The 15,553-nt window shown below is 33.9% G+C and overlaps 1 protein-coding gene across 2 annotated transcripts in view; it reads right to left on the bottom strand.

The window, feature by feature from the left end:
* The window catches only part of LOC138934289 (uncharacterized), a 255,240-nt gene extending 248,477 nt beyond the window's left edge, over nucleotides 1-6,763 (bottom strand). For both annotated transcript variants that reach the window (XM_070297922.1, XM_070297915.1), the window contains exon 1: nucleotides 3,551-6,763. In XM_070297922.1, the coding sequence (XP_070154023.1) occupies nucleotides 3,551-6,688 (3,138 nt within the window). In that variant the 5' untranslated portion in view covers nucleotides 6,689-6,763. The remainder of the gene's footprint in view (nucleotides 1-3,550) is intronic.
* Nucleotides 6,764-15,553: the final 8,790 nt, after the last annotated feature.

Consider the following 15,553-nt stretch of genomic DNA (forward strand, 5'->3'; position numbering starts at 1 on the left):
TAAATGGCGGTAGAAAAAATTATGCTTAAAATTTCGCAAGAACCTTCGCTAGCGAATGACTGTGGAGATTTGTAAAAGCAGAGCGGCAAAATCGATTCGCGCGAAAGGACTGACATTGTTTGAGACGCTGGAGTTTTGCAAAAAGAAGCGCTACATATGCGTGCTGGCAAGAATCGTTTCTAAAACACTGAAAATACATATTTACAAAAACAGAGAGATAGAGTTTAATTTCAAAATTTCTGTGTATTTTGAGCGAAATGTATCACGAATTTCATGGTGTCAAAAAGCTCTGTAGTAGCGCGCGTTACACAAGAATAGATTCCGGTTATTGGGTGGCCGTTACCTGGAGATTTTCTCGCGGTTTTCAGAAATTCCAGCAATCTATGTGTTGATCCTATTTGATAGGATCGGGCAGCACTCTTTCGTTTATCAACGTTGTCTGTTCGGGAAATAGCGTTTTTACAGTATAAAGGTATATAGTCACAGTAATCGTTATACATGCCCGACACACTTTAAACTCATGTAATTTAACAATCTACTGCGCTTGGCCCCCGATATTTTTAATCACAGGCCGTGAAACGCAGAGAATACATGCTGGCAAGTTTGCTTGCAAAGTCCCGAATAATTCTAGCGTAAAGGGAGGCGTTGTAAAAAGAATATCGAAACGTTCCTGTTTCTACGTACAGAGAAAGAAAAGTTAGAAGGTTTATTGTACGCCCTTGGCTGATTTCTTTTATCTCCTCTGCATCCTAACCACCTTTTTTATTATCTCGCAATGTCGCGTCGTTCCGCCAATGTACACGACACGCGAGACTACTGCTCATATTTAATTCATAATAGGCCGTTATTCATAACATTTCTCGACTTAATTCGCCCCCTTAGCCGAAAAGAACAAGTTTAGGGCGTGGCGGAACAATTTCGCCAGTTCCAACTTTGGTTAAAATCTATTAAATCATCGCATTCTCGACTCTTCTGTCATCAATTATATCTCTTGCATCACCAAACTATCTTTATCCAACATCGATTACATATTCAAAATTTATACGTAAAAATAATTTTACTTTTGAGAAATAATTTCTTTCTTTTTTTTTTCCTTTAAAAAAAAAATTCATTTACTATGCTTTGGAAACAATACATTGATTTACATGTTTCAATGTGTGAAGAATAAGTAAATATGAATGTTTTTTCACGGCATCCCGATAACTGAACATTTCAATACAAATTTATGCGATTTTGTGAAGATGCGTTGAAATATAAACATATAGGCAAGTGTTATTCAGTGAATGATAAAACCAGATTTATATGTCAGCGAATGAAACGAGTCTGTGTAAATAAATTCCTGGAAGAAACGATTTTTGAAAAGCCCACACTACTCGACAATGATGCTTTCATAGAATCGAGCTTGGTCGGAGAGATGAATGTATCAAATCGTATAGAATTTCTATACGTTGGCCGAAAAGAGAGAGCTGTGACATACTACATGAAGGATGCGCTGGCAATGAAGAAAAATATTAAACAAAAATTCGATAGAGAGAGAATATCTCGATATATTTTCGATAAAATGTGAAAAAAAAAATGAGAAATTTGCAAATACATATGTATGAACATAATAATATCCAATATCCAGTAATATCCAATTTGTACGCATTGTAGATAAACGATTAGATAACAGAAATCAAGTAAAAAAATTGTCATTACTTATTATTATTTATATAATAAATTAATATAATAGATTGACACCGATAAAAATATAAAGAAAAGATATAGTTATCAAGAGCAGGATGCGATATTCTCATTTTTTAAATATGACAGTTCTGAGATATTAGATAAGATAATATTTTGCAATCAGAAATATGAATTGTCTTTACTTTTTCATTATCCAGCGAGCTTGCAATTTGAAGCGAGACATATTTGCTCTTTCAGAAAGACAAACGTCGAAACTTTTCATACGCAGTCGATTCGCCATCGTAACTCAATTTTGCTAATACGATGTCAGCATCGATACAACGGCAATAGCAAATATTATTTCTTGTCTTATTATATGTCAACTATCAGTAGAGAAGTATTTCATAAAGAAGATATTAAAAAGAGATATTTATTTTAAAAAATATTTCGTTTACTTTAAATAATGTCATTTAATGAAGCCGTTTGTTTCTCTTTTATATAAAAAAAAAAAAATTAAGCTCCTTTATATCATTTCTTTGTGATGTGGAATCTTGCAAATAACTACTATTGTCAAAAAAATATATAAATCATATCTTGACAAAAACAAGATACGTTTATATTTGGATGTATGTATATTATGTCATACACTGACATTATATGTATACTAGTATCAAAATTAGATCATAGTCAGAGATATGATGCAGAGATAAACAAATTATAATGAAAGAAGATATTGATATAATTGAATATATAACTACTGTTTATTGATCTAACAAACCATTTGTTTACCTTTATTTATGAAATTAAGATCATTATGTGGGCGTCCTAGTTACATAAAAAAAAGATTAATTTACTCTTTAAAATCTTTCTAATTCACTGTATTCAAAAATATATTATATATTTAAAATATTATTTATTCAAAAATATATTATAAATCTAACGATTCGAAAAGCCTCGGTCATAATTAAATATTTGACATCGCGAGTAATATATTTGTATTTTATAAAAATGTCAATCATCAATCAAAATGGCTCAATACATCGCATGATACGCATGTGCTTGAATTGCATATACTATTTTTATGAATTTGTTCAATTCTTTTATGACTATCTTTTTTTATTGACAGATGGTAGCACAAAAGACTTATAAAAAGGATGATGTATGTATACCCTGCGAACGAAATACAGTTGTACGATATGAAAAAAATCTAGCTTTCGTTATTCGAAACACGTTCGCGACCGAGCGAATAACGTCACCGTCAGACGATGCTGGCGCATAGCGTTTTATAGTCGCGACAAGAACATTGAGACTGCAAACGCTCGGAAGTGGAGCCAAAGGTACACAGGGCCCATAACAAAGTTTTCAAAGACAACATCAGGTCTGATATTTAACGAGTTCATTCCACTACAAACGGAGATCTCTATCTGCCTGCATCGTCCGAATCTTGCTCGCTTGTAACCATTCATTGCCGCCGCAATCTTCTCGGCCGCGAACACACTCGTACTCTCTAACATTTTGGATAACGTAAAGGGAGCGTATTACTTCAAAGAACGTTGATTCTAACTGGTGCAAAAACAAGATGTTGAACCGCTATTTATACTTTGAAGATACATAGAATTTGCGATTCCAATTAATGCAAAGTTTCGATTATGTTTTGCAAATGTATTTAACGTATAATGTTGAGCCATTGATTAAAATAATAGTATAATTACTAATAAGTATAATTACTAATAATAGTATACAATATAGATTTTTGCAATTATTCTCTTATTTAAATATAATTATATTTGCGTGTTTCTATATAAGATATTTGGGATAAAATAAAAACCTCAAATAATCGAGAAAAATAACTAACAAATAGAAATATTTTTTCTCTGGATATTACCTCAGCTTCCGGCGACTGCACTATCAAGGATGTCCGTGGTGGTTTTTCCGGCGGTATTTTCTTCAACGTACCGGTGAAAGAGCTGGCAGGTATACCAGCACTCGTCGCTAAAGCACCCTCATGATTCTCAATCTGGCACTGAAGTCGATGAAACTGGGAGAACGAAGTACGCGACGCGTCGGCGCGATCGAATTGCGGGAGGCATGGTAATGGCATTTGCGACATGTTCGGTATCTGAATGGAATTCGGATCGGAAACGTCGTGTTGTACGCGGGACGTTAGTTTCTCACACACGGACGATTGGCAGGCTTGAAGGGTGGCACTTTGCGGATACGCAGTAGTCAGAAGTGTCTGATGGAGGCCGTGTACCGGTTGATGAGTCGTGCAAGATTTATCCGATGATTGTTCTTGATGATTCGGAAGAGGGCTCGCTTGAACCTGATGTGTATCGCTTGTCATTGGAAGTTGCGCAAAATCGCCAGATATCTTATGAGTTTTATCATTCGATTGACCTTGATTTTGCAAACTTTGCAACCGAGCTTGAAGATCGCTCTGCTGGTGTTGAAATTGCGCCACTTTATCCAAAATTTGATTTTGATTCTGAAGACATTGCAACTTGGCTTGGAGGTCGCTCTGCTGACGTTCGAATTGACTTAATTTTTCAGAGATTAAATCGAGACTCTGTTGATTCTGCAACTGTTGTTGCTGGGCCTGAAGAGAATCTATTTTCTCACTTTGGTTTTCTAACGTATTCTGCAAATTTTCCATCTGGCTTTTGCTGTGAGTGAGCAAATTGGAGGAAGTATTATGACTTTTACGATGACTGTGAATTATGTGATCAACTTGATCAATTGGTTTACTAGCAACCGACTCGCCAAAATCTGTCACTACAGTCAACACAGTTTTCGTATCTATTTTTGCCTCGCTGAGAGCTGGATATTGATGACAAAGATTCGGACTGGCTCTTTGCGATGAAGCCGTACTAGCTACAGATCCCAGATTCACTACGGATCCTGTAATAGGTTGCTCATCGAAATCCTTCCTCGAGAGTTCCATGTGCTTCGTTAGATCGGCGCTAACGTGTCTCAGATGTCGACGTTGCTCCATTATAGTACTCTGACTAATATTAGGAATAGGTTGAAAGGCCGATTGAGACATTCTCGACTCTTTTCGATCATCCAGTGGATGAATCGACCTAATATCTCTTCTTTCTTCCGAAGGATTACGAGAACGAGGACTTGTCGTAAATATCGGACCTTGCATTATGCTCCTTTCATGTTCTTGCCGTTGACGTTGTTCTGCCCAGATCGCCAGCTCTTGTCTAGTCTTCTCGAAGTTTTGGCTAGCAAAAGAAGGACTTTTTTGTCCGGCGCGATCAACAGAGGTTTCACGAATCGGCACAAACGGCATAGGCGACCTCCTTACATCTTCTATTCTTTTACCTTCTAAATTCATGGGTGATCTTCGATGTTCTTCAAAATAATCCGATCGTCTGTTTTCTGAAGAAATGACAGTTCTCTGATTTGGACTCACGTTACCCCATTCGGGCTTCCTATCGGCTCCTATACTCTTTCTATTTTCTTGTCTCGTATCAAACGCCATCGGCGATACACGCAGACCCGCGTCCAGTCTTCTTTGCTCAGTCGGAAATATTTGATTAGTCTCGACTCTCTTGGCGTCTACTGCAGTCGTCGTTTTCCTCCCCGACATAACCTCTTGATTACCGTCGCCAGGAAACGTAAAAGTTATCGTGTCATTGCGTCTTTGGAAGCTGGTAGTCACATCGACCGATATAGATTTCCTATGCTCCGACCTGGACACATATAAGCCGCATTCCGTGGCAATTGTATCGATTAGTTTCTCTCTACCCGACTGATCACCGTTTGTATCTACATACAAACCATCTTGTCTGGTTCGGGGATTTTGATTAATCGTGGTTAAATATCTTCTATCCGATCCATCCGGACCGATCGGCGCGCTCGTCATAATTATGGTGCCATCGCTGCGATGAATTGAATCCTGTTGAGCAGTCGGCGTCGACTCATACTTCGCCTTTTGCAACGCTGGCACATCAACACTTGCGGATTTTCTATGTCCAGGATCATGGGTGGTAATCTTAGAATTGCCACGAGGGGGCACCATTGGTTTCGGTCCTCGACAAGGTCGCTCCGTCGTCTGGATAGCGATCCCATGTGTTACATTCTGAGCGATCGGCTGAATAATCGGTTGTGTCTGATACTGGCCGATCTCTTGCGAAAATCTTTGTGGATTCGGCGATTGTTGACCAGAATATTGTTGAGCGGGATAAATAGAGCCGGTATGTGGATTGTACGGTATGGCATTCATCACTGTCTGCGGATATTGACTATAAGAATATTGCGGCTGTGTACCAAATTGAGCGTAACTCGGTGGTTGTGGTACGATTACACCCGAGTAATATGGTGGCTGCGGACTGGCGGATTGCGAAGGTATCTGCGAACTATGTTGTACCGTTACGTATTGACCTTGCCCAGTAAACATGGGATTAGTCGCACCACTCTGACTGTAAAGAGTTGGATCACGATAAGTGACGTCTCTCGTTACATAACCAGCTCTATCGGAATATTGCGTTTGAGGATAGATCTGCGATCTGACCTCAAATTGTCCCCGTATCTGCGGATATTGATTTTGATCGTAATCAGAAGCAAACTGCGGATATGCTTGCACCGGTACCGTCTGAGTACTGGTCTGAGACACATGCTGAGTTCTATCTATATTACTTTTCTCTTGGCCGTATTGCGGAGGTGGCAATTGACCGGTTGAAGGGTGTTTATCTTCTGGTAATCCTACAGATTGTCTTCTTCCCGATGGATATTGTGCAACTGGATGAGCAAGTTGTTGCTGCTGCTGTTGTGAAATCTGTTGCGGCTGCTGATCCTGAACTTCTCCTGCAACTAAGGTATTCTGTGTTTTTTCTTGAGTGAATTTCTCGTAATCCATTGTCCGATTTTCAAAACCGTTAGAAAGATCCTGTTTCGTAATATTTGCGAGCGGCTCAGCACGACCGTTCTGGCACGTTGTTTGTTGATTGTCGGTCGTTTGTCCAGCTTGACTTTGTCCTTGAACATTGTTCAATCCACCTGACCCTGACTGCGACATATTGGTGGCACCCACCGACGATCGTCCGCCGATGTAGCCAAGAATTCGTCCCAATCCGCACACTGTGACGATTTAGTGAACAACACTGGCAAAAAAATTTAAACTAGCTAACTTGAATATTGTCGCTGCAGATTGCGTTTCCACACCTTCTTGTTTACGTTAAATTAACTTGATGTATGTAAACATTAATCTTGTATACGTGGTCAATGTTTTCGATGTCTCCAGAAATTTTTTCAGATAAGTTTTCGTTCTTTTTTCTTTTTAAATTATTAATTAAAAAATGGTTTAATTGCTAATTATTTGGCTTAGAAAAGGAGAGGAAAATCGCTGTTGAATAATTCTCTAAGAATTATATTTCTATTTATTTTGCTTCGTGAATTATATATAATAATTATTGACTGTGTCATAACCAACAGTATTCGTTCGGTACGTCGTTACTTGATGAATAGAATAATAGAAAATAATAAGATTCGCCGATGAAATTCTAGCGTTGTGTAATGTTCCTTGCAGTTATCGATTTGATCGCTGATAGTTTCCACGAAACGAGATTACAGAGGTAAAGTGTTTCTTTTACTTATTTTTCTACGCTCTTCCATAAACACTTGGTGCTTTGAGTGATGTTACATACGAGAGTTATCCTCTTTTCTTCAATCTCACTTTGTCCGTTATAAAAGTACTTTTCACATTGAATGACAGTCCAAAAAAACTTATTCTTTCAACAACGACATTTTTTATTCTTTCTCAGTTTAGAACATTATATATGTATGCTTTCGTTTATATATTTAATATTATTATAAACGTAAACTTTTGATTATCTCGACATTGATTGAAAACACTGTAGCTATTTATAAATTTTTCCAAACATTATATCTGACAAAAATCTCACTTTGATTTTTTATCCATATTCTCTGTACATCTTTTGATTAAATTGTTCCTTGAACTTTCTAAAAACAAACTTTTGTTTTCGATGGTAGCGACTTCGATCACGGTTTGTTATTAACTTTCGAGAAGGAAAATAATCCGATCCTATCAACTTCACGAGAGCATCGTTTCGTTAATGTGTCCGCTGCCTCTGATAATAAAGTTCGCATGTCTTTCCATTTTCTGTATATTTTTGCACAAACTTTGCATCCAATACAACTTATCTGAAAAAACACAATTTTAAAATGCATCGAATGTCTTTCGATGCACCCGCATCGTGGATTTTTGCCCTCAAAAATGGGAAAAAAAAATAGCTTGCTTATTTTAAAATTTATTATGTTTTCAATATTTTCGCGTAAAAAGGAGAGTAATTCTTTTCCATATCCCAGTAACTTTAAATAATTGTTAACGAAAAATTTTTTTATTAATAATTAATTCCCTTTATATAAAATATTCATTAATAATAATTTCCTAATAAAATATATTATTATTTAATTATCTAACAAAGTACATAAACTTATTTATTTATACAAGTTTTTTATTTATAAGAAAGAAAGAAATAATTTTTTATTTAAATTTTAATTTATAAAAATTTCATTATTGTTAAGTTATTGTCAACGTATCAAATATTTGAACCAAAATCAAAATTTTAACATTTCACAATAACACGAGAGAAAAAAATAGTTGCGCGCCGAAAGAGGAAGATATTTTATAATTTATTTTACTACCCGAAAAAAATACAAAAATTGTTTTCTCGATTTCCCAAGTGTCCTATGATTATCGTATTTTCTACGAACAGAATCATCTTTCACTGCCAGAAAGTTAATTTTCGGGAAATAGCGGCGATGAAAAGTTCTCATCAGTTTGCACGTACAGCTAACCGATAAAATATTAGTAACAGTAAAGTACTGAAAATTCTCCTCCTCTCATCAGTTTATGTAAAGTAATCTAGTACGCGTTGTACAACTTGTGTTTTACATTTAACTTTGAGATTGCTTCCTAAAAGTGAAATAAATGATGAGTTAACTCTTTCGTTTTTATCTCTCGTATTTTTGTACTTTGAGATATTTAATTCAAATATTAAAGAGAAATTTCAACAATGCAGCGCTTATATATAACTCTACTTTTATTTCAAAACAATATATACAAAAATATATATAATTAATTTTTATTTATATAAGCTTTATCAATTAAATATATATTTTTTATTAATACAAAATTAAATATTTTTTCACTTATATATATTATCAATTATATGTATATATTTTTCTCGTTTATAAATATATATATTAAGTTTTCCTAGATTTAATATTCTTTAATATGATTTTTTTATAAATAAGTTTGATAATTTTTTGAAACTTTATGCTATTTAAATGTTTCCTGTTAAATCGCTACGATAATAATAAACCGCAAAAGATATAATAATGAAGACGAATCGTGCAGCACTTTTCTGCACTTCTCTCACAATTAAAAAAATACTAACGATTACAACCTTTTTAATATACCTCGTAAACAAACTAACGTATTAACAAAAGGATAAATATGATGGCAGAACCATTGCTCACTTATAATCACCCTTATACGATAAAATTTTCCTGTACTGCGTTACCCTGATTGAAAATTGCATATCTAAAATTTCATTTTGTATTACACGCTTATTCTACATTTTTTTATATTGTATATATGTAGCAAATATAAATATTGTTAGTTTACATCTAAGAAGAAACACGGAGTGCGTTTATAAAACGAGAAAATCCGCGTAGTAAGAAGCGACATATTGTACAATTTGTTCTACGTATGTATATATGGAATTATTGTCGCTATTTCTCTGTCTGTCATATATATGCCTGCTATACCCTAGAACTTTTTTTTCTTCAAATAGATGATGCACCTAGTACGTGCATCAGTACATCTTCATACATTTCGCGTGCATTCACCACGCTAGTAATACATTGAAAGTCTAAGCGTTTGCAAGGCAGAGATCGTGGCACATCCATATATGTGTTCATATTCTCTCGAAATGCATTCATATATGCTTATAGATTCTTAACATTCTTGCCATTCTATGTATAGAGCTGTACGCGCGTTCATTTGCAGAACTAAAGTGAATAGACATCTTATTTTGTTACTAGATACGTGCAGAGATGCGCTTTCATCTCGTTTAATACATATGAATATAAAGATGTTTCTTTTATTGTTTTGAAAACGTCCTCACTTAAAATATATCACGATAAATTATGTTTTGTATCAATATATATATATGTATATATATATTAAAGGATTAAGATTTTAATCACCCTGTGTAATTATAAACTTAGCGTTGAGTGATTTGCGCGAGAATAATGTATGTCTAATGTAGAATGCACGCGCTATATGACGTCAAACTGGCTGGAGAACTTCATTTTCTCGAATTATTCGCCAGCGATAGCAATCATAGATCTATTCTCCGCGACTATAAGCCGAATTACAGCATTAAATTCGCATTGTCAGCAAAAGCAATTCTCATAAAGCATGTCGTTTCGCGTAAAGCATATATACGTAAGACTTTATACAGTTTATCGACGATGACAGTTCACACGCTGTTTTATGCAAACTATGACAATAATATATTTTCTATTGCAGTTATAATATCTTTATAAAAAATTTTACATAGAAAGTAGTTTTATAAAGTCATTTAATGAAATGATGAATATATCACAATCGCATTTTTCTTTTGCGTAACAAAATATTAATTTAATTTATATCTAACTCAAAAATACGAAAATAATTAATTACTGTACAAATAAAATTTATTATATTCGCGAGATCTCATAAATAATGTAAATAATTTAAATCTACAAACTATCTAACAGAATCTCTAAATTCGATTTAAAGACGCAAAGAATTGAAATAATTAAAATTTATCATATAAATGCAAAAAACTCAAATTCAAAAATACAAAGATATCCAATATAAGCAATTACATGTATGTGCTTATATATTAGAGTAATTAGATATTAATTTCCTTTTTTTTTTTAAGATATATGTTACAATTTATTATAGTTAGAGATGGATATTTTTTTTTAATTGTTATTTTCATCCAATGTTATGGATGTTATGAAAAACATATTATTATTAATTAACAATTGAATTATGTGTATGTTTTCACATTTATATCAAATTATTTTCAATCTATTCTTTTATTATTCTTTTATTATTCTCTTATTATTCTTTTATTATATTCAATTTATCTTATTAAATTTGAACAAGTTTGCAAAATTTATTAGGAATAAGAGTAATCACACACATCTCCTAAAAAAGAATTGTATTTTGCAGTTTAGTTTAGGAATACATTCAATTTTTAAAGAAAATAACGAATGAAAACCAAATATGGAACATCAACAGTTAACAAAATTTATTTTTTCCGTTTGCCTGCGTTTGATTCATTTCAAGTTTGCATAAATCTAGTCTGACCCAAATATAAAAGTTCGCATTCTAATATTAAGTATATCGACCTCGATCACGGATTTTTTTAGCAGGCTTCATTTCGCCCAAGTTGATTGAATCCTCGAAGCGATCCAATTGACGGACGACCAAATTTTACCAATTATATGTATCGAGCGCCGAGGAGTCAATTTGAGGTACGGTCTAAAAATCGCTTATGCAGACGTAGCGATTTACGTTACGGTGATGTTAATTTCCGTGCGAGAGCTGCATAAAAAAGAAAATCGAAGATAGCACCTCACACGTTGCGCGCCTATTCGACATCCGTGAGCGAGCCAAAAAACCTCTCTCCATTTTCCGACTCCCAACTACATCCTCGACCTGGTCGCGAAAAGAAGTATTGAGGGAACGGGCGGATAGGTAATATCCGTGCATCAACCCGCGCAAACGTGTGCAAGACACGCTCCGAGGCGAAACGGCGGGTATGATGGGTCGTCGAATAATCTAGAGTGGAATGAAAATTCTCGAGGCTTCCTAAGACCGCTTCGACAACCTGAAATGCAGGGATTACGGATAGCAATGATGACGCCGTTCCCGAAGTTGTACGAAGGTTGACGTTTCATAGTATAAAACTTGTATTAAAAACTTTCGGGACGTATACATATGGTATATCTTTCTTTCCTACTTTTTCCTCAGATTTTCATCTTTACATATATCATGTCATATTTTATAAATTACTATTTCTTTTGTGTAATTATATCCAATGTTTAAATAATTTTAACCATAAATTAAATAAAATGAATATTGAATATATATTATATATAAATAGATATTATATATATATATATATATATATATATGCAATTTATAATGAAATAAATTATGCAAGACAAGAAAAACCTACTTTGAAACACCATACTTTCTCCATCATCTTTAGTACGTACTTTTTTTCTTTTTCTAAATGACCCTCTAGTTAACCCAAGGTTTTCTAATTTCCATATTTATCAAAAGCGTCGAAAGTTTTCTGCGCTAACTTGGTTTCAAACTTGGAAACTTGCTCCCTTTGGGCAAACGGAAGCTCCGCTGGAACTGTCTTGTTCTGCTGTCACTACGTGGAAATTAAGGGGGATGGATGGCAGCATTATTTCTCCAACTTTCTGTCACCGTTTAATTATAGTCTGACAATATTATATGTTCTATATATATATATATATATACATAGAACATCGGTTTATTCCGTTCACCCAAAAAACCATCTTTCAAATATATATTTATTTTAATAAAATAATGGACTTTTCAAATCAAAATTAATATTGTCCATTGTTAAGTTTTTATCAACAATTGTCTACATCATTATATGGGCGAAAATTTTGCCAAGAGTATTACTGGGAGGATGCTAAGACTTAGAAAAATTACTGTTCCAATGCTAAGCACTCCCAGAGGTCCGTAATATATGAATTGAGAGCGTGGAGACTATAAAACCCTTCGTTGCGCAAAGAATGCCCTTTTTCACGTGAGTGTGTAAAGAGGAAAAATAGTGAAAATGACATTGATATTGTATCAAAGGCAAAATATTATCTTTAAAATGAATTGATATTTTTTTAATAATTCTCTATTTGTGGAAGAAATTCCCAAAGGATTTGTGATAATCAAGATCATTAAATAAAAGTTAATAAAATTTGTACAGTGCAATAATACACGTGCAAAAGTAGAGCGCTAATTAGAATTTTGAGTACAAGTTACGTGACGAAAGCGTAGCTTGAGAAAAGGAAAATAAAAAACAGCCCGAAGGAGCGCAAGCTGATTTTGTTATTCCTGTTAAATAAACGAATCGAGTTTTTCTTTTTCTCATTGTCAGTTATCTCTTTAGTTTTCACTTCTTGTTTCACTTCATCTCTCTTTATCTTTCTCCCTCTCTCTACAAAATAATAGTGAAATATATGTTCCAGTATGGTTAAATGAAATTTTCACAAATTTGTGAAAATTCTCTATTCATTAAAAATAATACCATTTATGTAGATTTTATTAGTTTCTGACAGAGACTTATTAAAATATCTCATAATTTAACAATTTTTGCAAATTTAATTTAGCTATTGTATATATTTAATCGGCTTATAGTATATATACAATAGTATATATTACAATCGTTTGACAGAAAATAGAATGGCAATGAAGAGTACGTTGGAAAGATTTTTGACGCTCAAAAATTCTGCCTCGATTCTGGTGATGGACATGTTGTCGCTTAATATGGAACAAAGCGATATTTCATTTTGCGACGCATAGACAGGCGATGTTTGTACTTTCCGCAACTTTTAATCAATGTCAATCGGCGATATGGACGAATTAATTCGCGAGTGATCGATCCATTATGACAACGAATCGTAGGGCATCTCGTATATATAGACAGCGGGCCTATTGACGTGGTTTTATCGCTATCGTAGCTAATTATCTGGCGATTGTCGGATAATTTCATCGGGGATCGAATTATCTACGAAGCAGAGATGTCGATTTATAAGATTAAAGGGCGACCACGTACATTTTGTATGTAGCATATTTCACATTTAGATAGCCAAATCTAGAAAATATGTATTTTTCTCTCATATTTGATAATTATTATCTCGTATTTAATAACTATAATAATATAAAAAACTATATAATAAATTATAATAAACTAGACAATAATTTTTTATTAATATTATTATTATGTTATAATTTATATTTATTAAATGATAAAAATACGTCTTACGCTAATTTTTATATTGTTGTAAATAGATAAAATAGAAAGAAAGAAAATTAATTATCTAAACAAGTTAGAAGACAGTAATACATCTATTAACAATTTTATCCGTACAAAATTTTTACTTAAAAAAAGACTTAACAAAATATTAAACGCAAAACTATTGCTCTTTATTTGCTATTAATTATTACAAAAAAAAATTACAAAAAATTCACTCTTTATAGTTAGAAATTAGTTTTATAACAGCGAGGTTTGTTACTCTTTTGTGTTTCCTGCTTCTTATCCTGCATTAAAAATGCTCACGAGTGGCTAAACTCTTTGCGATGGTAAAACTAGATATAATTGCGAACAGAATGAAAATGATTTCTGAGAGAGAGGGAAAGAGAGAGAGAGAGAGAGAGAGAGAGAGAGAGAGAGAGAGAGAGAGAAAATCATCGTAACACCGGCTTAAATCCGTCGAGCTGGTACAGAGATACGTGAGCTGTATCTTAAGTAGAAAGACGTATATATCGCGAGACGACCGCCGAATAAAATATTACACTTTTCTCGTCTAGCTAAGTTTTCCCTGTCACGGAGATATGTGCACATGTACATGCGCGCCTATCTAATTTATCTTTCTCCGCATTCTTTTGCGGATTACACTGCATAATTATATTGCAAAAAATGTTGCAATGAAACAAACCGGTCTTCTTTGTAGCATCATCTCTACAGAATCGTCGAGAGATATAGTAAATTTATAAATCCGTGTTTGTAGTCTTGTTTGATAAATATATACCAATCCGTAATATACACATATAGTTTCAAGAGAATTAAAGTTTTTCATAGCAGAGAAAGAAAAATATAGAGGAGAAGAGAGAAAGAAAATATGATCTAGTAAACGAGAACGTATATAAAAATACTTACATTAGAATCAATCATCACATATAATGTCTTATTTTACTAAACCCAATAATATCTAAATAATCATAAAATTTTTCCGGCATCACGAGTAATCAATCACGTAATTTAGTACTTGATAGACGATTTCAGAATTTTACTCTCTTTTACTTTTTAAATAGTACTTTAATTTAAAAGTATTAATTCTAAGAAAGAAAGAAACGCATATTAATGCGTAATAGCTATGTGCATGGAACAAAACAAATGTAAAAGTTTAGAGTATTTTTATCAGAAAAATATTAAGAGAACATGAAACTCTATATCTTGTTTACCTTCATATTCGCTCGTTAACTTTTATTAACAAAATATTATTTCTTACCAAAATTCCGTACGCATGTTAGTGGCATTGTATTTTTAAGTTGAAACACAACAAGATCTCGAATTATGTGTACCAAGACGCATTATTCTCGGACAGCTAACCAGGACGATTTCCGCAATATTCCAGGATTGCGTATTCGCTTTATTTGCGCGCAACGATTTAATCAATGTTTAAATTTGAATCCAATTGTGCCAATATCACAGGTTTCGGGCACGCGCACGACAACCGCATATAAACGAGAAACTCGCACTTGCCTGCAAAATAGAGTCAATAAAAGCGAAATTCACAAAAACGACCGCGTTCACAAAGGATAATTTCGTAGTTGCGGTATTGACGGGCCAATTTTTGCCCTTTATAGATCGCACAGTGACAATTTCTTCCCGTTACACAGCGATGCATTTTATTTACATCCGCTGAACGCACACCGGAACGCTGCGGAATCCCGCAGCGAATGAATTGAACGATAAATTGCAGGGCCCCCGGCGAAATTTACGGATGGACAGAATGAAGTCGTCGATTTTCCTTCCAC

Source organism: Polyergus mexicanus, unplaced genomic scaffold (genome assembly GCF_030449975.1).
Source record: "Polyergus mexicanus isolate NDT 795.1 unplaced genomic scaffold, iyPolMexi1.0 SCAF_1, whole genome shotgun sequence".
NCBI classification, from domain to species: Eukaryota; Metazoa; Arthropoda; class Insecta; order Hymenoptera; family Formicidae; genus Polyergus; species Polyergus mexicanus.